Raw genomic sequence first — 20,668 nt, 5'->3', positions numbered from 1 at the left:
CCAGTTTCAGGTCATTTGTGAAATTGTTAAAGGTTCTGCAAACATGTTTTCATTTGCTGAAATTGAAGTTGGGCAGCTTGGAATTATATAAGTCCCCAAACTCTGTTTACTAATGAGAACCAAAGGTCTAAAACATTCACTGCTCACTACCATGCACCATAAATGACATTACATTTACTCTAGCAGCTGTCTATATTTCATTTCCCCCTCTCTACACAATACATGGTGATAAATATATGGTGGTAAGTTTGAAATGGTCATTTACTAACATTTTCAAGTTGCATTGTGGGCTAATTTGAGTCCTCTCTATGGGGTATAATCACTGCAACTGGACATTCAGACAATACAAAACAGAAAGTGGACACACGGCTAACAGGAGAAGATGTCAATCATCTCAGTCTGTACGAGCCCACACGGTCCTGAGACAAGGTCGACGGTAGTCAGGGAGAATCAGGAACACCACCTGTGTGGGTTTGGACGGTGGGTGTGAAACTTTTTCTGCGTGTTTATGTTGTTTTCATTTCCCAACTGACGAACAAACTCTACTTTATGAACAAAGCGGCGCAGCAGCAATGTTCAGCTTCTGATTGAGAAAAAAAATAATCAATCATAACACGCAGCTGTGCACGGTCGCTTCTACTCGCAACATGATGAGCACCCCTCGCTTTTCTGTCAGGGCTTGATTATGTTGCTCAAACAGAAATGTAATTACTAAAACACAGAAACGAATGGACATGAACATATGCACTGAGGTGTTAAAACAAGTCACTTCAGCCGCCTAATGCTCTCCCATAATCACTGTGATATATGACACAATAACATAATGAGCTCATTAATGTCAGTGGATTAATTACGGCATATTTAAGTAGCATCACACTCGTCTTCACATAACGCATGGGGGGCATTAATATGAACTCCATAAGAGCTCCAGTCAGGGGCGGATGTGTGAAGTTATGTTGGATCGTTTTAGAGGTATTTTCTTCCCAGAATGTGTCCAGACAGACGGACAGAAAAACATCATGACAACATCATTTCATGCAGACGGTGAACCGGGGTGCTGCCGGGACAAAGAAACCTTGCAGTGAGCTTCATTAAACATGACTCCCTGGCTGTCTGCCTGGCTCCTGGCTCCTGGACGCCGTCTTACCTAAAAAAATGACCCTCTCTGGGATTGAGCTGCTGGACGGAGGCCGAGGCTGTCGAGTGCTCGATGTCTGGCTGCTTCCACTGGGATGTTTTCACGTCTCCAGACCAAACCCACCCAAGTGGGGGTATAAACCGTCTACGATAAGCAGCCCTGACTGAGGCAGGTGTGAAAACAACATTTCAACAAGTTAATGAAAGCTCTGCTCAACATGTTTTACTTCCACAGAAGACTGATAATGAGAGTTTATAATGTCTTTGGTTAGATTAAACGGTCAGTTTAGGAGCAAGCTGTTCTCATACACCGTCAGGAGTTACAGTATATCTATAGGAGAAGTAATGCGCTGGATGGTCTCTAGTTTAAGCTGTATATTGTCGAGAAGATTTGCATATTGCTAAGTTTTGTATAGCTCTTTGCACATTATCTTTGTATTTTTGTCTTAGCTGCTGTAACGGTATCATTTCCCGCTGGACTTACTGAAGTTCTCCATCCTTTAGCTCCAGACTGATCTTCATAGTCTACTTGTATTCTCACTGCTGAGATATCTCACCTTAATAAAACACAACCTGCTTCACGGCTCGGTGCTTTGAGATGATTTTATTCATCACAGAAGAAAACCTCAGATCTCCTCTGGTGATGGGCTATGAGGATAAATATGTTCCTTTATATAAACACAACTGTCCTTCAGGGATAATCAATAAACTAAAGGCCTCAGGATCTAATAGATCTGCCATCTCAAAGATCCTTCAACGTCGTTACCGAGCAACATGTGACACGGTGAGCTGCCGGCTGAGCTGTCACAGTCAATGGTTTCAGGTGTCAATTGCTCAGGTGTTTAAACCAAGGTACCGGCACGCCGTAGCCTAATGTGAGGTCTGGATTTGTTTTCGATCGGCTGTACGGGTAATGTATTCTGTTTCTAAGCAGTTCTTTATGCCGATCCATCATCAGGAAATCTGTTGTTAGTCCTTCTTATTGTTCTCCAAACCACACTCTGACCTTGCCAGCCACATAGAAATTGATCTTTAAAGAAAACACAGAGCTGCTGGTATCGACTCTCGGCTTTTTTCTGGCAGCGCCACAAAATAATTGAGAACAAATTGTGCATGGAAGAGCCTGTTTTTAGGGTTATTGGCCCGACGTTGACTAAACGTTGGTAGACTTTTAGGTCTGATGTGGTTAAGCTGAAAGTGTCGGAGGGATGTTGGAGGAGATTCAAAGCGACTCACTCAGTCACTTAAAGCAGGAATTAAACCGGCCACCGCGGCCCTCCTGCCTCTGGTAAGTGGCGTGTGTGTGGTGTGTGTGTGGTGTGTGTGGTGTGTGGTGAATAACTAAACTGTAAGTGGAGCTGTTGTTTGTGTTATTTTGACAGTCAGTGTTTTAGTAGACGGAGACTACAGCACGCAGTCTGACTCACAACTAATGTGGAGATGAATTTTTGACTCTGACAGTTTTGCCAAAAGGGAGGACGAAGCACCGGCAACTGATTTACATCCTCAAATAAAGATCAGCACGACTCTGCTTCTTGTTAAGATACACTCTTTTAAAGAGGACACATCATGAAAAACTCACTTTTTCAGAACTTGTTTTCATCCATCTGGGTATCAGGAGCGTCTACCAACCAACAAACTGAAATAAGACGACCCAGTCAGTTATTTTGTGATCTGTCTAGATCAGAAAACATGTGATTCAACGAGTCATTCAGATCTGTCTCCCCTTCCTAAGTCACATGCATGCTCATTAGAATATATAACCCACAGCTGGAGATCTACTTTTGTAAAGGTGCGCCCGATTTTTCAACAGTGATGTTGAAGGTCGGAGAACCGAAACAAAGAGAGGAACTGCAGAGTCCGGTGATGATTTTCTGTGGGTTTGTCGGTCAGTGTATCTTTTGGTCATTAGATTTTCCTTTCACAAAAGAATATTAAAAAAACAAAAAATTATTTGATTTTTGTTTTAAAATACAAAAAATTTAAATTGAAATACAAGACGTTTTCCTTTATCAGGGTCAAAAAGGGATGATTTTCATTTTCTATTTCTAAAAACAAAAAATGTAATTACTAGAATGAATGAAATTACTAGAAGACAGAATATGACCGTTTTTTCATATTCTGCGACAGGAAGTCGCCATTTACAAAGTAAGAGCACGTATGAGGACGGTGCTGCTGTACAACTGAAGGTGATGGACACGGATCGGTACGTAGGTTTTTGAAACAATAAAAGAGTTTGTCTCAGGGAAGAAGACATGACTGCAGAAAAACTTTGGTAAAGTGTGAAAGATATTAACAGAATCAAACTCCCCGGATCAATAACTCATAACCGAAACGTTGTTAAAACACCAACGAGGGCTCTTTCTAACCGTAGTGAGGTAGACAACGAGCTACAACCTCATTTTAATCACAACGAGCCGTCCAAATATATGTAAAATATGCTTTTGCTTAATTTTGGTGATTTTGTATTGGAAAAAATATTCAATAACTTCGGTATTATAGTATTAACAGTATTATACAGTGTAGTACAATCAAAATCACTTCACACATCAATGGTCTCCTCGTGGTTGTACTAGAACACTTACTTTGGACAAATATACTTTTGCATAATTTTGGTGAATTTTTAATGGGACAAATATTCAATAAGTTCACAGTTATAAAGTGTAGTGCCACCAAAATGTCTCCACACATCAATGGTCTCTTCCTGGTTATGCTACATTACTCATTTTGAAAAAAATAATTATTGTATCGTTGCCATGAAGACCATTGTAGCGGGCAAACTTCCGTATAAATTAAACCAATTGTAGTATAATCAGGAAGAGACCATTGATGTGTGAAGACAGTCTGTTGGCACTACACGTTATAACTGTGATTATTGAATATAAATCTCCCAATAAAAATTAACCAAAATTATGCAAAAGTATATTTGTCCAAACTAAGTGTTGTAGTATAATCAGGAAGAGGCCATTGATGTGTGTGACGTCGAGGGGCGTGACAAAGCGGCGGTACGTGACGAGTTAGGACGAAAACGTGTTGGAATGACCCTTTAACACACTTTAACACACTGGCAGTATTTGTGCCTCCTCTTGACAGAAATACAAGACTTGTCTCCATATCCGTCAGTATATAAACCTGATTTAGACCTTGAACATAAAGACGTACATATACTGAGTGAACAGTATTTGTTCCCAGCGTGACGTCGCTGTGAGAGGCAGATGTGACGGGCTACTTTCATGTTCTCACAGCTCTAAAATAACATGTCTGAAACCAAACATCCTCCCAAATCGAGATGGATCTTGTTTTCCGTAGCAGCGGCCTGCCTTCCATGCTGATAGGCGTTGTGTGATGGTGATGTGTGTGTGAGCGTTGTGTGATGGTGATGTGTGTGTGAGCGTTGTGTGATGTGTGTGTGAGCGTTGTGTGATGGTGATGTGTGTGTGAGCGTAGTGTGATGGTGATGTGTGTGTGAGCGTAGTGTGATGGTGATGTGTGTGTGAGCGTTGTGTGATGGTGATGTGTGTGTGAGCGTTGTGTGATGTGTGTGTGAGCGTTGTGTGATGGTGATGTGTGTGTGAGCGTTGTGTGATGTGTGTGTGAGCGTTGTGTGATGGTGATGTGTGTGTGAGCGTAGTGTGATGGTGATGTGTGTGTGAGCGTTGTGTGATGTGTGTGTGAGCGTTGTGTGATGGTGATGTGTGTGAGCGTTGTGTGATGGTGATGTGTGTGTGAGCGTGGTGTGATGTGTGTGTGAGCGTTGTGTGATGTGTGTGTGAGCGTTGTGTGATGTGTGTGTGAGCGTTGTGTGATGGTGATGTGTGTGAGCGTTGTGTGATGGTGATGTGTGTGTGAGCGTGGTGTGATTTGTGCGTGAGCGTTGTGTGATGGTGATGTGTGTGTGAGCGTAGTGTGATGGTGATGTGTGTGTGAGCGTTGTGTGATGGTGATGTGTGTGTGTGTGAGCGTAGTGTGATGGTGATGTGTGTGTGAGCATTGTGTGATGGTGATGTGTGTGAGCGTTGTGTGATTGTGATGTGTGTGTGAGCGTAGTGTGATGGTGATGTGTGTGTGAGCGTTGTGTGATGGTGATGTGTGTGTGAGCGTAGTGTGATGGTGATGTGTGTGTGAGCGTAGTGTGATGGTGATGCGTGTGTGAGCGTTGTGTGATGGTGATGCGTGTGTGAGCGTTGTGTGATGGTGATGCGCGTGTGAGCGTTGTGTGATGGTGATGCGTTTGTGAGCGTAGTGTGATGGTGTTGTGTGTGTGAACGTAGTGTGATGGTGATGTGTGTGTGAGCGTAGTGTGATGGTGATGTGTGTGTGAGCGTTGTGTGATGGTGATGTGTGTGTGAGCGTTGTGTGATGGTGATGTATGTGTGAGCGTAGTGTGATGGTGATGTGTGTGTGAGCGTTGTGTGATGGTGATGTGTGTGTGTGTGAGCGTAGTGTGATGGTGATGTGTGTGTGAGCATTGTGTGATGGTGATGTGTGTGAGCGTTGTGTGATTGTGATGTGTGTGTGAGCGTAGTGTGATGGTGATGTGTGTGTGAGCGTTGTGTGATGGTGATGTGTGTGTGAGCGTAGTGTGATGGTGATGTGTGTGTGAGCGTAGTGTGATGGTGATGTGTGTGTGAGCGTTGTGTGATGGTGATGCGCGTGTGAGCGTTGTGTGATGGTGATGCGCGTGTGAGCGTTGTGTGATGGTGATGCGTTTGTGAGCGTAGTGTGATGGTGTTGTGTGTGTGAGCGTAGTGTGATGGTGATGTGTGTGTGAGCGTTGTGTGATGGTGATGTGTGTGTGAGCGTTGTGTGATGGTGATGTATGTGTGAGCGTAGTGTGATGGTGATGTGTGTGTGAGCGTAGTGTGATGGTGATGTGTGTGTGAGCGTAGTGTGATGGTGATGCGTGTGTGAGCGTTGTGTGATGGTGATGCGTGTGTGAGCGTTGTGTGATGGTGATGCGTGTGTGAGCGTTGTGTGATGGTGATGTCTGTGTGAGCATTGTGTGATGGTGATGCGTTTGTGAGCGTAGTGTGATGGTGTTGTGTGTGTGAACGTAGTGTGATGGTGATGTGTGTGTGAGCGTAGTGTGATGGTGATGTGTGTGTGAGCGTTGTGTGATGGTGATGTGTGTGTGAGCGTTGTGTGATGGTGATGTGTGTGTGAGCGTTGAGCCCAGTCAGATATTCGTGGCAGACAGATCTCCTGGGATCTTTTTTTTTTTTTCTCCTCATTGTTTTCCTCCAATTCAGCGACGCCTCACAGTGGAATTGTTTACAACCTAATGTATGATAGATTATGCAATTCCTCCCCTGCAATGCAGCGGGAATATTAAGTTGTTTCACTCACCTTGGTAGATTCATGTTGCAGGACGGCAGCCTGCTCGCTGCTGGGTGTCGTTTTGATTTGTTTTCTCCCGGTGGGTTTCAATACAATCAGATGGACTTAGCAGCGTCCTTCGAAGACATCAAGTGGATCATTTCTTTCTATTAAAGCGTGGGGAGTCTATCAGTCTGTCAGCAGGTAGTGTAAAAACAGTCATTCTCTGTGGTTCCTCCTTCTCCTACCTCTGATTCATAGAACCAAACTCAGCTTCAGGAGAGTCAGACTTCTTTGTGATCACATCATCCTGATCCTTTTCCTTCCTAAACTACATATTTTATTTTTTTTAGTTTATACCATCGTGTAACTTCTCAAATACAAGCTGGTGTTCAAATAATGTCCAGCATAAACAAATAAAGGCTAATACAGGCCAGATAGTAGATAGTCATTCAGACTGTTCTCATACACCGTTCGTAGCAGCACCAGTCTCCTAAGAATCACATTCCCATACACCTAAATTTCATTCTCTTTTACGTTTGAAAGGAAACGTATTTTGTCATGGATAACATTTGTCTTTTATAAATCACAAATACCTTTCAAAGTCTGCAGACGGCCTGGAGAGACCTTGGTCTGGTCAGCTAACATTACTGCCAAGCAGCTGAAATATAGAGTGATATTGTGCTTTTAGCTGACGTGTGTCTCCTCACTGTGTTGAGCGATGCTCCTTCATGTCTATGAAGAGCGAGCACAAGCGCCAGCAACAGGACGCTGACTTTAGTTGACTTAACGGACACAGGTGAAGCTGTTAACAAGACATTTATGATTCTTACCAACAGTCCCTTTAATAACGGGTATAATAATAATAATAATATATGAGAAACTTTCCCCCGGGAGACCGGTGTTCCTGCCCGTGTGAAACATAATCATTTCTTGCGTTTTGTTTTGTTTTGAACTAGTTTTGAACTAGTTTCACACCAAACCATGATGATATTTAACTAGGCCTAACACGACAGTTTTGTGGCCTAAACTAACTAGAACAGAGAGCGTAGCTTAGTGTTATCTAAAAGATTTACAAAGTCTTGGCTGAATATTTAGATGATTTCCACAATGTGGACGAGGTCTTTGAATTCAATGGCCGTCCGTATTTATTTGGATTTCAGAACGAGACTTCTTTTTGAGCGAGACTCTTTCCTTAATGTTGTCAGACACTTCTAATAACAATCTGAGCCTGAGAAAATGTTGTCCCTATTAGTCACTTAGACACAAAAACATGGGAAAATAGGTTGAAAAATGGCAGCGTTACCCTTTAACCTGCTTGTTCTGTTTGTTAAAAATGAGAGCTACCACTTAATAACTGTAGGGTTGACATCCAGCTGTCTAAGTTTCTGAATTAAAACGTATACGGCTGCAGAGCGAAGATCAATAAAAAGCAGCCGAGCATCAGCTCCGCTGTCAAGATGTTTTAAAACCAGGCGTATAATGTCAGTAACGGCATCATCCGTCCCGTCCCCGTCTGTCAGCAAACTGTAATGGATCTGATCTGTTGTTCACGTGCGCTTCCAACATCGACACCACACACTAGTAGAGGTGCACTTACCTGCACTATACACATGGTACATTCAGCATATTGTACATGTACACTGCACTGATTCAATTAGTACAACAGAGTCATATTCACCGCTCTACTGTCAGTTTCTCTTTTTAAAGAGGACCGATGATGCGTATCCCCTTTCCTTTAATGTGTTTTATATATATATATATATACAGTTTATATATATTTTTTGTGACTGTAAAATGTAAAAAATTACAACGCCTAAAGTCCAGACCTGAAGGAGAAACACTGCTCCTGAACTGCCTGAAACGCCCTGATTCAAGTCCCGCCTTCTCTTCTGTAACGCCGTGATGTCATCAAGTAGCACGTTTGCATAATAGTTTTGTTTGTTTTTTCAGCTATTTTAGATTTAGTCTTAAGATGATTAGTTTTAGTCATTTTTATCCTTCATAGTTTTAGTCAAAATGTTTTCTCTTCTTCTTCTTCTTCTCTTAGTTATATTTAGTCATCAGATTATATTGAACATTTCTGTCATTTTAGTCAAATTTATTTCACATAAAATGTTATCTTATTATTATCTGATGAAGAATGCAGCTTTTGCTGTTAGTTCGAGTCCTCCTGATTGACGGCGCTCATTAATGATGCGGTTCAGTTGCACCCACCGGTCCGTTATGACTCGAGCCAATCAGCACCGCCCAGCATGAAAAAAAAATATGAGTCAGGACTGAGGCATGAGACAAGAAGGACGGAGACGGACTGAGCGCTAATCACTCTCATCTTTTTTCGTCAAAGATATTGCATGTTTGATATCGTCACCGTTAGTGTTTAATGACGTGGGCGCCGTCTCGTCATCGTGTAATCTTTGTTATGTAAAAAAAGGTTGCTAACGGACATATTTCGTCATAGTTTTCATTAACGAAATGAACACTGTTTTGGAACGCTCTCAAACAAAGCTAGTTAGAGCGGAGCTGGAGCGGAGTCCGAAGAGTTTGGTTCGGTTGACCAATCAGAGCAGACTAGGCTTGTCGTAAAGGGGCAGGGGGTCATATTATTACGAGAAAAAAGTTGTAATATGAAAATAAAGTCATAACTTTACGAGAAAAAAAGTAATTTCCCCTCCACAGAGAGTCAGTTTCCCCAGTTGTTGGAACAGAAAACTTACTGAAAATATAATTGAACATTTAAAGGAAAAAATGAAAGATTTAACTGCTATATTTTTCCTGAATCTTCTCCAGGGTGTGGGGTGGTGCTGAGGGGATTTTAGCTCATGACCTCAAGTCTTTAAGATGCTGGCGACAGCCCTGGTTATACACCAAAACCACCGCCACACCTTCGCCTGTTCAGTGACGTCTAGCAGTATCAACAACACACACAACCATTCATAGATTCATAGATTCATAGATCTCCCCTCAGGAGAACTCAGCCTTAGTCTTCTTAGATCTCATGTTTAGCTCCTGTTTCAGGGTTTTAGTCCTCCCAGTCGTTGCCAGTATATCTGAGTTGTGATTCACGATGTCGAGCCAACGGAGTGAAGCTGGCAGCTGTGTGTGATCTGTTGATGTTGTGAGCGGTGTGACTCACGGCGTCTCACTGTTTGGCTCGCTCTGACGTTTCCCACCTTACAGATGAGCATGAATTATTCATTTCTTTAAGTTGTAGTTGTGAACCCTGACCAGCAGGTGGCCCAGTGAGGAGGGTAAATACTGTACATTACACAGAACAAGCTTTATCATAATGTCACATATAAATGAGACTTCCTGACTATTAGGTGGCGTTCTGACCTACAGAAAGCAGCAACAACAACACAGGTATGAATAATGGATCACATCCCCCACAACACAACACAACACAACACAACACAACACAACACAACACACAGCAATTAAGCCTCCTCACTTCTGGTAACTGTTGAACCCCCAATTTGTTTTCATTAAACACACTTTCTCTGAAAAAAAAGATCCCATTATTCAAAACTAGACAACGAAACCTGCAGCAGTTATATGTATACAGTATAATCCCCTCCCACCAGACTAGCATGGGCATATGCACGCGCTTCATACAGCATTTTCTCTCTGAAAACTTTTGATATCGTCAGATTCTCTTTTTTAGACTCTTGTTGATAAGCCCGTCTTAGTTTTTTTGGGTTGCTTTGCAGTGTAGACAGTTGTTGCCAATGCTGGAATAGAAACTACATCCTGCAGGATATTATGCTGCTGAATCAGAATTTTCATCATCCGAAGGGACGTGCACGCGCATGTGCATTTGTAGAAAAGCCAATATGATCTCTCTCTCTCTCTGAAATGACCTGTGATTGGCCCAAAGTCTCCCGCCAAGAGGAGGTGCACAAGTCTAGTTTTCTCTTAGACCTCTTAAATTACAACATACTGAAAGGTTATTTCTACCCAATGACGCCAAAACAGACCTGCCTATCCCCGCTTTAAGGGATCATTGAAGAGATTACAATTCATCAGAATGGCATGAGTGTCTGAACCAGATTTCATGGTAATCCTTCCAATAGTTGTTGAGATATTTCAGTCCATAATGGTGGAAAGACGGACCGACAGACCGACATCACCGTCCCCAGAACCGTGCCGACGTATCCATTTTTGTCTGGACTGCAGAGGGCCAGCCCTACAAACGCTAAAGTCCGTCACTGAGTGGTCGGCCGAGTGTTGGAGTTTCCTCATTGGCCGTTGCTCTTTCAAAATGAAAAGTTGGGAAACAGTCCTTTATGCAAATGAGCCCGTCCAGCGCGACACGTCCGGCTCACGAAACTTGGACCGAGCTGTGAAACAAGGCGATCTAGTTCTAAAATGCAGTAGCATCATCGCCTGTTTCTCTCTTCAAATGTTTTCAGAAGTAGATTTTTGTGGATTGTTTAGATCAGGGGTCAGCAACCTTTATTATCAAAAGAGACATTTTAGGCAAAAAAAAAGAATCAGTCTGGAGCCACAAAACATGTGATCATTGTGATGAAGGTAACGCAGTTCATAGTCTAAGTATATAGTATAATAGTCTAATGCAGTGAGGGCCAAAGAGACAATGTACTACGGAGTATTAGGGCCACATTGAGGGAAAAATATCTGAGATTTACAGAATAAAATCTGAATATTACGAGAATAAAGTCAAAAGAAAATAACACGTAGAATTACTACTTTATAATATTATGTTTTTATTCTCGTAATCTCAGATTTATTTTTTCCCTCAATGTGGCCCTAATACTCCGTCGTTCCGTCGTACCATAGACCTACAACAGTGATAAATAAAAATGAAAATGTAAACAAAAACAGTTATTAGCTACAAATTCCCAGACTGCCCAACATGGTGCAGACAGACACTCAGTTTGGACCGAGTCTTGTTTAAAAAGATGTAGTTGTTGGTTTTGTACGGTGTGATGCAAGTAAACTACTGAAAAGAGCCAGCTGCTGATGGGAAGTTGTTTTTTCTCTAGTCCGGTTCACGGCTGGACTTTTCCTTTGGGCTCAGATGATCGGACTGTAAAACTCAAGCGTTATATTTCCAAACATTCCTTGATCTCCGACTGTGATTATTGGCGCTGCTGCACAGTGAGTAGTCTGCTTTCCAAGGCTGCAAATTAAGGAGAGACAATGCAAAGAGATTCCTTTAGTGGCTGCAGTCCAACCCGTTTCCTAAATATCCTCGTGCACGGTTACTGTTATGCATCCCCACCCTTATTTTCCTTAAAAATAAAGGCTGAACTTCAGGAAGATGTATGTAGGTGTGTGTTCAAGGCAGGAGGCCTCTGGAGGTGGCAGACCACCGGACCGAGCTTTCATCCTTCAGTCCAGCAGCCGCCGCAGAGACGTGGCCCGCTGCCTGGAAGCTCGATCCCAACGACGATCGATCAAGCTGTTGACTCAACGCGCCAAGACGCACTGCAGTCTGTCAGAGTCTGGAGAGATTCCTCTTCCTCTTTCTGAGATTTAGTAGGTACGATTCTGACCTTCAGTACCCAGAACTCATGTAATGTGATGATTTTAAACCGAAGCATTAAAAGCCATCGAGACACCGTCGAGTCCAGCTTTCTTTGGCCGGAGCTCTAACTGCTGTTCAGGAAACATTTTATATTTTACAGGAATGCTCCAACATTTCGGGAAATTTGTCGACTTGCTGTCGTTACTGAGAGGTGGAAGAGAAGCTCAATGTCAAATCCATGTATGATGTGGGTTAAATGAGGTTGGACTTGATCAGAAACACTTATTATTTTATGTACAAACCCCTCACCGGATATAAAGGGCTTCCATAACACTGGTGAAAAGGAGAGAGGATGTAGCCCAGTGAGAGTGGTGTTGTTCAGATAAAGAAGACGAGTGTTTGGAGACTCGGAGGTTTGATTTCCTGACCCATTAAAAGTGTTCTCAGGGGAACCGGCTGCTCTCGCTGCGCAGACGATGAAGACGTCACTGTTGTCAGGCTATTAAATAGGTGTTATCAGTCGCTATAAGCCCCGTAGATGTGGGTCAATAAGGGCCTACTACACCCACTAGAAGGTTTTTATCATCTATTCACATGGTAGATCACCGAAAGAAGGTATAAAATAACACGGTAGCGACCTCTAGAGACCACAGTAGTTATGACAGGAGCAGAAGTCAGGCGCTGTAGTATAGACAGTTTGAAACTCTATAACGGGTGGAGGTCGGGACCGATAGATGGAACACAAAACACAGTACTTTTCACCCAGGAGACTGAAGTTCGCATGCCGTGTGAAACCAACAATTTGAAGTTGTCTTTCTGATCGTAGTTATTTTAACCACAAACACAGTGTTTTTCCCTCAACTTAAGTAAGTGTTGTTTTTTTTTGCCTAAACCTATAGAAGTTGTAGTTTTATCGTCTAAACCTAAAGAAGTTGTAGTTTTGTTGCCTAAACCTAAATAAACCTTTTTGTTTGTGTTTAAAACGTGGCGTTTCATTCAGTTTACGTGTTAGAACGTGTTGCTTTTAGGTTTCACTTTCACTTTTACATTATAGTAGGCGTAATAGGCCCCTAAGGACTCACATCTATGGTGCTTATAGCGACTGATAACATCTATTTTATGTCCTGATAACAGTCGATTTCAGGTGTTTGATCGGCCTGCTGGTGAGCCTCGGATGGGAACCAGGCATTTTTATTCACCGACACCAGACAAAAGCTGTCAGGGGAAACCGCCACGAGCAACCGGAGGAACCGCTGCCCACATCCACGCTAACACAGTCAGTTAGGACCAACGAATTAGGAAAGCAAACTTTCATAACAAGGCAGAGTTTATGAAGTCTAATAGTGTTGGACTGCATAAATCATCAGCTCTCATGACAGCGCTGTGAAGTCACAGTGTCCTTTAAGGTGCTTTGCATGTAATGATTTAGCAGATAAACGGTGCAGATCTGTGGAGGAAAGTTAATTTCATATTCATACTCAGTGATCCTCCAGAGTGGACTTATCATTGTGATTTATGGTTCATACCTGAAGCACTTAATGTTATATATCTGCAACAGTCCTTGATGGATTGATTGATAATTCAACCACGTTGTTGTCACACTTTCATCGGAGCGTCTGCTTTTACACTTCCACGACTTTAGTTTGATTGATTCACAGATTGACGTTAAACAGTTCGGGATGTTATTCTTACACCTTCTTTTGATTCAGTGACGGTTCTTCAAGAGAGGAGCCAAACACATCCAGATGGTGCCGCCTGGAGTCCTCCTCCTCATCCTCCTCCACACTCCTCTTCCTCCACACTCCTCCTCCTCCTCCTCCTCCTCTTTCTCTTCCTCTTTCTCCTCCTCCTCCTCCTCCTCTTCCTCCTCCTCCTCCTCCTCCTCCACACACCTCCTTCTCCTCCTCCTCCTCCTCCTCCTTCTCCTCCACTTCCTACAATTTTATTTAAGAATTATTAAATCGTTTTCTCATAAAGTTATGACTTTATTCTGTAAATCTCAGATGTTCTTTCCCTCAATGTGGCCCTAATACTCCGTAGTACATTGTCTCTTTGGCCCTCACTGCATTAGACTTATATATACTATATACTTAAACTATAAACTGTGTTACCTTCATCACAATGATCACATGTTTTGCGGCTCCAGACAGATTTATTTTTTGCCTAAAATGTCTCTTTTGATAGTAAAGGTTGCTGACCCCTGACCTAACCAATCTCACTCCTCATGCCTAAACCTAACCAACAAACCAACGAAGTTAGCGAGTACTAGCCAATCAGAGGCAGAGTAGGGCGTGTCAGCCTTCGCTATAGCAGGATTTGTAATTTAGCCTCCAGGTCTGGTCGTGGAAGGGAGGGAACCTCCTGGTAGCCTCGTAGCATGTTCTCAGGGTGCATCATCCTGTATATGATCCAGAGCCCCCCGGAGGCTCCTGGGAGGTTGTGGGCAGTCTGCAGGATCTCACTGGAAACTCGCTAACTCCATCTGTCTCAGCAGCTAATCAGTGTCCCACAACTTCCTGTTCTCTCTGCAGACCGAGTGCTTTCCTTTCTTCACTTTTTAGTTGAAAGCATACAGGAAGTCTGCAGAGGCTCTTCTCTTCTTACCCCGCTATCCTCCCTCCAGAAATGGATGACATCTGCTTCAGTATGATAATAATAATACACAGGCCATCTGCAACTCTTTATTCAGCTAAAACTTTATAGATCTTTAACCTCTTTCTCTAAAACACAGAGAGGTTGTGATGCATCAGGGGAATAAAGTGTGGCACAAAGGGAAGTTCAAACGCCCCGAGAGGATGTGCTAAAGTGTTTGAAGCGTTCATTTTACTTGATCTCTTCCTTATTCAGGCGTCAGCGCTGACTTTGATAACCCGTGTTAGAGTCCCCGACTGTCCCTTTATTCCTCCCAATATAAGGGATGTTTCAAAGATGGAAGGAACAGCAGGGTGCATGTGCTGCTTTTTTAGGTTTCACTGCAGGGACGACATGGCAGCTGAGTCAGGAGCACTTCTGTTGTTTAATCCCTCCGTCACGCTCACATGGGAGGTATAGATTTATGTATGTTCATAGAACGGCGGGGAACTCATGTTCTTTACTTAAAAATGCTACACAAAGTTTTCCTTCATCAACACAACAACAACAACAGACAGACAAAAAGTACTTTACACTTTCTGTCTCCATTTCAAACTAAAAGCCCCACGTAAAAGAACATCAAGTGAAGGGCAGTATTTGTCCGATGTGCTCTCTGTCTCTCTCTCTCTCTCTCTCTCTCTCTCTCTCTCTCTCTCTCTGTTTGTAAACAAGAACTACGTGACTTGTTCTCGGGTACAACTCTTCACTTTTCAGACCGCTCATCAACAATGGATGACACAAAACTCATGGTGGAGGTAGAGAAACACACAGAGCTGTATGATCTTAACCTTTTCTGTCTTAAATATAAATGACATTTATAATGAAATGAAATGGTCATTATGAAAGGCAAACTCAATGTAGAAAGAACGGGCTGGCAGCAGCAGTTCAGCCACGCGCTGCAGATGTGCCCGGTCTGGTCCAGATGTAAGAATATCAGCGTCTTTGCAGACCAAGTCCGAGTTTTTTTAATCCGTCATCCGATAAAACCTTGCACACTGAGTCCGATGTGTTTTGTTCTTCTCTTTGTTGCAAAAATTCACAATACAAGACAGAACTGAGTTACCGTAGTTACGTGATGTGAATGTGTTGTCTTTAAACATATATAGCTTCTAGTTATTGTAGTTCTGGACCAACTCAAATCCAGCACATACTGTACTGTAGATACCGGATTCCTTCTACATATGTTTCAACCAGTCAGATGTGTGCAGAGAACATCTCAGAGCCGTATCCAGTGTGGAATCAGCACGTTCTCCTCCCAGTACAGAGGAAGATATTTGCTGGCAGCTGAGCCAGTGCAGATGAGGAGAGGCACCGCGGTCCAGATGGCATCCAGGCATGGATGCTGAAACTCTGCACCACGGAGCTCTTCTTAGGACCGCATCAGTTTAAAAAGAAGGAATCACAGAGTAGCTGCATCATAATCCTCAAGAGCAGGGGTCTCCAAATCTCAGATTTATATGTGGCCCTAATACTCCGTCGTACCGTCGTACCATCGTACCGTCGTACCATCGTACCGTCGTACCATCGTACCGTCGTACCATAGACCTACAACAGACATCTGGGCTACCTTGCTTAGCCCTCTAGCTATGACCGAGACGTGCTGTAAAGTTACATAAAGTCCATATAGAGAGGATGTTATGGTGGGTGATTGTGTCCAAAAACACTATCACTTAACTTTCACAAAAGTCAATGCTGACTTATTTTAAGTAACGTAATGTTTCTACGTCATGTACATGACGTAACTAGCCTACTTAACTACGTAACAACCATACTTATTTTAATGCAAAACCGCGATCTTTTCCTAAACCTAACCAAGAAAGTGTACGCATGTAACTAGTGGAAATTAACACGGGCAAAACTGAAGCTAGAGGGGTACGTAGAGCATCGGGCGGTTGACCAGGCTGTCGGTATTTGACGAGTTGGGAGTGAGAACGTTTTTCTAACAGGCTGTCAACGTTGACACGATTATAACGCATTAAAGAAATTAGTGGCGTTAAAACAGCAGTTGTAGCGAGCTCAGTTTTAAAGCTAGATCCGAGTCGACACCCTACGACGGCTGTGTCGGGCTATAATCGGGCTCATATCGTGTAGACTGAACCCGGCATTAAAGCTAGAGTGAAGATCCTGGTATCATAGTAAACTATAAAACCTGATGAATCCATCGGTACCAACCAGGTCAGACCAGCTGGTCATGACTTGTGCAAAATTTTGGCGAGGAAAAACTGTCATGGCCATTTTCAAAGGGGTCCCTTGACCTCTGACCTCCAGATCAGTGAATGTAAATGGGTTCTATGGGTACCCACGAGTCTCCCCTTTACAGACATGCCCACTTTATGATCATCACATGCAGTTTGGGTCAAGTCATAGTCAAGTCAGCACACTGACACACTGACAGCTGTTGTTGCCTGTTGGGCTGCAGTTTGCCGTGTTAGGATTGGAGCATATTGTTTTATGCTAAATGCAGTACCTGTGAGGGTTTCTGGATCAATATCTGTCATTGTTTTGTGTTGATAATTGATTTACAATAATAAATATATACATGCATTTGCATAAAGCAGCATATTTGTCCACTCCCATGTTGATAAGAGGATTAAATACTTGAGAAATCTCCCTTCGAGGGACATTTTGAACAAATAAAAAATGTGTGATTAATCGTGATTCAATATTTTTTGCATTACGTCATGTACTTAATGCAGCTAGCTTACTTCACTAAACATATTTACTAACGCAAACCACGATCCTTTCTTAAACATAACCAAGTTCTTTCCTGTGAAAATGGAACTTTATTTTGAAGAGCCGTAGTGTATGCATGTAAAACACTGACCGAGCTGTCGGTATTTGAGTTGGGTGTGAGATCGTGTTGCTTAATATGCATAAATGTGTCTGGTATATCGTTAGTAATCCCACTAAAACACCAGAACAATACTCAAGTCACGTCGACCTAATCCTGCTGAGAGACACGAGCAGATGTTCAGTGTTTTAGTGTCCAAGACATGAGGACCTCTAATATGGCTGCCTGAGTGGTGCGTTATGTCATCTGAAAGACCTTTTCATCATCATGTTTGAATGTCCTGGAGAAAAGACACACACATTTACGACCAACAGTCCTTCAACGTATAATCAGACAGATGTTTTTTGTGCAGTCGTCTCACCGCCTTGATACGGCGCCTTTATTCATCATGATGACACGGGACAGCTATGCAAATTTCACACATCATTAAGCCGAACACAGACCTGGGACCGGTCAGACAGAACCGATCAGGTCCATCAGGTTTTTCCTTGTAAGTCTCCAAACTTTACACCATCCATTACAGTTTGAGAGGAAGACAAGTGCAGACTTCTTTGGAGACGTTATGTTGTGCTGCCTGGTGATGATGATCACATGCTGGTGTGTTAATAACGTGACTCTCGACGCTAACGACAGCAGCTTTAATGAGAGATGTGTGTTATTTGTTCCTCCCTGTGGTTCCTGCTGGACTCCGTCTGGCAGACGTAGAAGTGTATAACGCTGGAGGCCGGCTCATGTGGATCTGCCGTCCATATGGGAAGAGATCCTTTTGTCCTATTTTAAACAATAATCACTGCTTTTTCAGCCGGCCTTCAGGGCTGCATGAAAACAACGGTGCATTGTCGACGTACAGCGCGACTCTTGATTAAGTTGACATTTGCAGAGTTCAAGAGGCTACTCATCTGAATAACTGTTGTAATGAAATGATGAGAGAAAAAAACACACAGGCACAAGTAAACAGTCTGCTTTTTTTTTTTTTATAAATGAGCCCAAATGGCACAGCTTTATGTTTTATTTTTTTCCAGTGCAAGGTAGCCAATCAATCCCACTACTCAATGCTTTGATGTTTAGTATCTGTAAAGTATAGATTTAAATAATTGGATGAGGAGTTTGAAAACCTTGAGGAGGATTTTTTCAAAGCAAGCAGGATTATATCCAACACGGACTCTCGGCAGAAATAGTCACAGAATTTAATTAGTTTGATTCGTGTATATAGACACAAATTTCCCCTTTTTTTTTGTGACGCTGAGACCGACTTTCAACGACGTATCTTTAGTGCGATTTCCTACGAATGTCCAGCAAGGCAACAAAACTACTTACGGGCTGGACAGACCGGCCGCGTGAAGACTGCCTGTGGGATTCATGCGTCGGGTGTTCAGACCAGCAGCGTTTCTGCTGCTGTCAGCCCTTTCTTTCTAGTTTGCCTTTCATAATGTCTATTTAATTTAATTTATTATTATTATTATTATTATTATTATTATTATTATTATTATTATTATTATTAATAATTATTTTAGACAGAGAAAGGTTAAGAAACGTGTGGTAATTTGTAAATAATAGTAATAATCCACCATTAAAACCCCGTACTATATTCATTCATGGAGCTCTCCAAGTCACTGCATGTTCTACAACACTGTCCTGCAAATATTTCAGAATAAAAGCCTCGTGTTAAAAAATGAAGGTATTTTGAATTAGATGCGAGCGGCGACTGTGAGCCAGTGGAGGGATATGAACAGCGGAGGGAAGTGTGCTGTTTTGGGACGGTTGAAGACCAGTCGTGCTGCTGCGTGCTGAATCATCTGCAGAGGTTTGAATGTGCAGTCAGGGAGACCTGCCAGTAGAGAGTTGTAGAAGTCAATGCTTGATATTACAAGAGCCTGTATTAGGAGTTGTGTTGCATGCTCTGACAGGTATAGGGTCTGATCTTCCTGATGTTGTACTGGGCAAATTGACACAACCGAGCAATTGAGGCCATGTGAACCTTAAAGGTTAGCTGGTCGTAGGTACTTAGTTAGGTTTAGGGATAGATCCACTCGGTTAGGCTTAGGCAACAAAACTACTTTGTAAGGTTTAGGAAAAGATCGCAGTTTGGGTTAAAAAATAACTTTGTAAGTTCTGTAACTTAAGTACGGAAGTTAAGATAGACAAATAAATCAACTTTGACATGAACACCAGTCTCCTGGGCAAAAGTCCTGTGTTTCTTTGACCCACCCATCCACCGCGACCTCCTCCCTACGCGGCGTTCACTGCTCTTTATACTAACCGGTTCACAATTACGTGGATTACATATGATTTGATATCATGCTGACCATCACGAAAAAAATGTGTAATTCGTGTCTATGTACATGGATCAATACATTAAATTTCGGGACTGGGCTGAAATATCTGACATTTACAGAGCTTGTTTTTACTGATCTCTCCTTTAATTCAAGATAAAGGTCAGAGTATTGTGACCTGATGAACTCTTGTACACGTTGCAGTATTGTTGTTGTTTTCCTGCAGACCCCTCGCCGAGAGAAGGAACAGCTGACTCTACTCCAGGTGTTGGTTTTCCTGTTTTAAAAGCTGCCTTTGTCCACCAGCTTTCATCAGCACAAAGAGAGATGACAAACAGAGGTCGTGGATGTTCACTTCACTTGTAGGTCCATTCATCAGCTCGTGACAGGAATGCATCTTCCTGTCAACAGAAGGGGGTTTGAATCAGCCTTCAGAAACACCGGGGTTCAAAGGGCACCGGAGCATCTGAGGTGTTTGTGTGCTTCTTGATTTCACTGAGTTTCACAGTCTGACATTTCTGAGCTGTGAGTTTTCGCCTGCATCGTACAGAGGGCTGAAGACACAGGGAGCCAATTTGGAGCAATGCATAATTTGGATGCCTCCTCCGTATCGAGCAACATCCCCTGGAAACCAGAGCTCCCTGCCGAGCGCCTGCTGGTAGCCTGCTGGTAGCCCCATGCATATTTCATGAAATCAGAAGCTGATTAACTGAATGGGTGCGAATAGTTGCATTCAACGAAACAATCACCAATATAAAGAAACAACCTTTTCTTTCCATTTAAGGTCCAGGTGGAAGTTTTACAGGTTACAGAAGACGTGACCACACACCTCTGCTTTCAAAATGCCTTTTTATAACATAATGCAGATTATAGATGTTGATTCAGACATGTAGGGGAAAGGAGCCTCTACGCAACGACAGAGATTACATCATGTCGAAACATCAGCTAAGCTAGAACTATTCTGTTTTGATACAAATGGTCATCTAAGAAATGTATTTTAGCATCATAGGATACAAAGAAATGTGTCTT

At 42.6% G+C, this 20,668-nt stretch overlaps 1 protein-coding gene across 2 annotated transcripts in view; it reads left to right on the top strand.

Moving 5' to 3' along the window:
- Positions 1–20,015, top strand: part of hdac11 (histone deacetylase 11) — a 49,487-nt gene extending 29,472 nt beyond the window's left edge. The window contains exon 11 of one of the 2 annotated variants that reach the window (XM_074633190.1): positions 19,866–20,015. In XM_074633190.1, the coding sequence (XP_074489291.1) occupies positions 19,866–19,925 (60 nt within the window). In that variant the 3' untranslated portion in view covers positions 19,926–20,015. Of the gene's footprint in view, positions 1–1,041; positions 1,698–19,865 lie in introns of those variants that run through there. The other variant, XM_074633279.1, reaches the window with a different exon arrangement.
- Positions 20,016–20,668: the final 653 nt, after the last annotated feature.

This window comes from Sebastes fasciatus, chromosome 1 (assembly GCF_043250625.1).
Source record: "Sebastes fasciatus isolate fSebFas1 chromosome 1, fSebFas1.pri, whole genome shotgun sequence".
NCBI classification, from domain to species: domain Eukaryota; kingdom Metazoa; phylum Chordata; class Actinopteri; order Perciformes; family Sebastidae; genus Sebastes; species Sebastes fasciatus.
The sequence above is the reverse complement of the archived record's forward strand: the minus strand, read 5'-3'. Positions and strand labels throughout refer to the sequence as shown.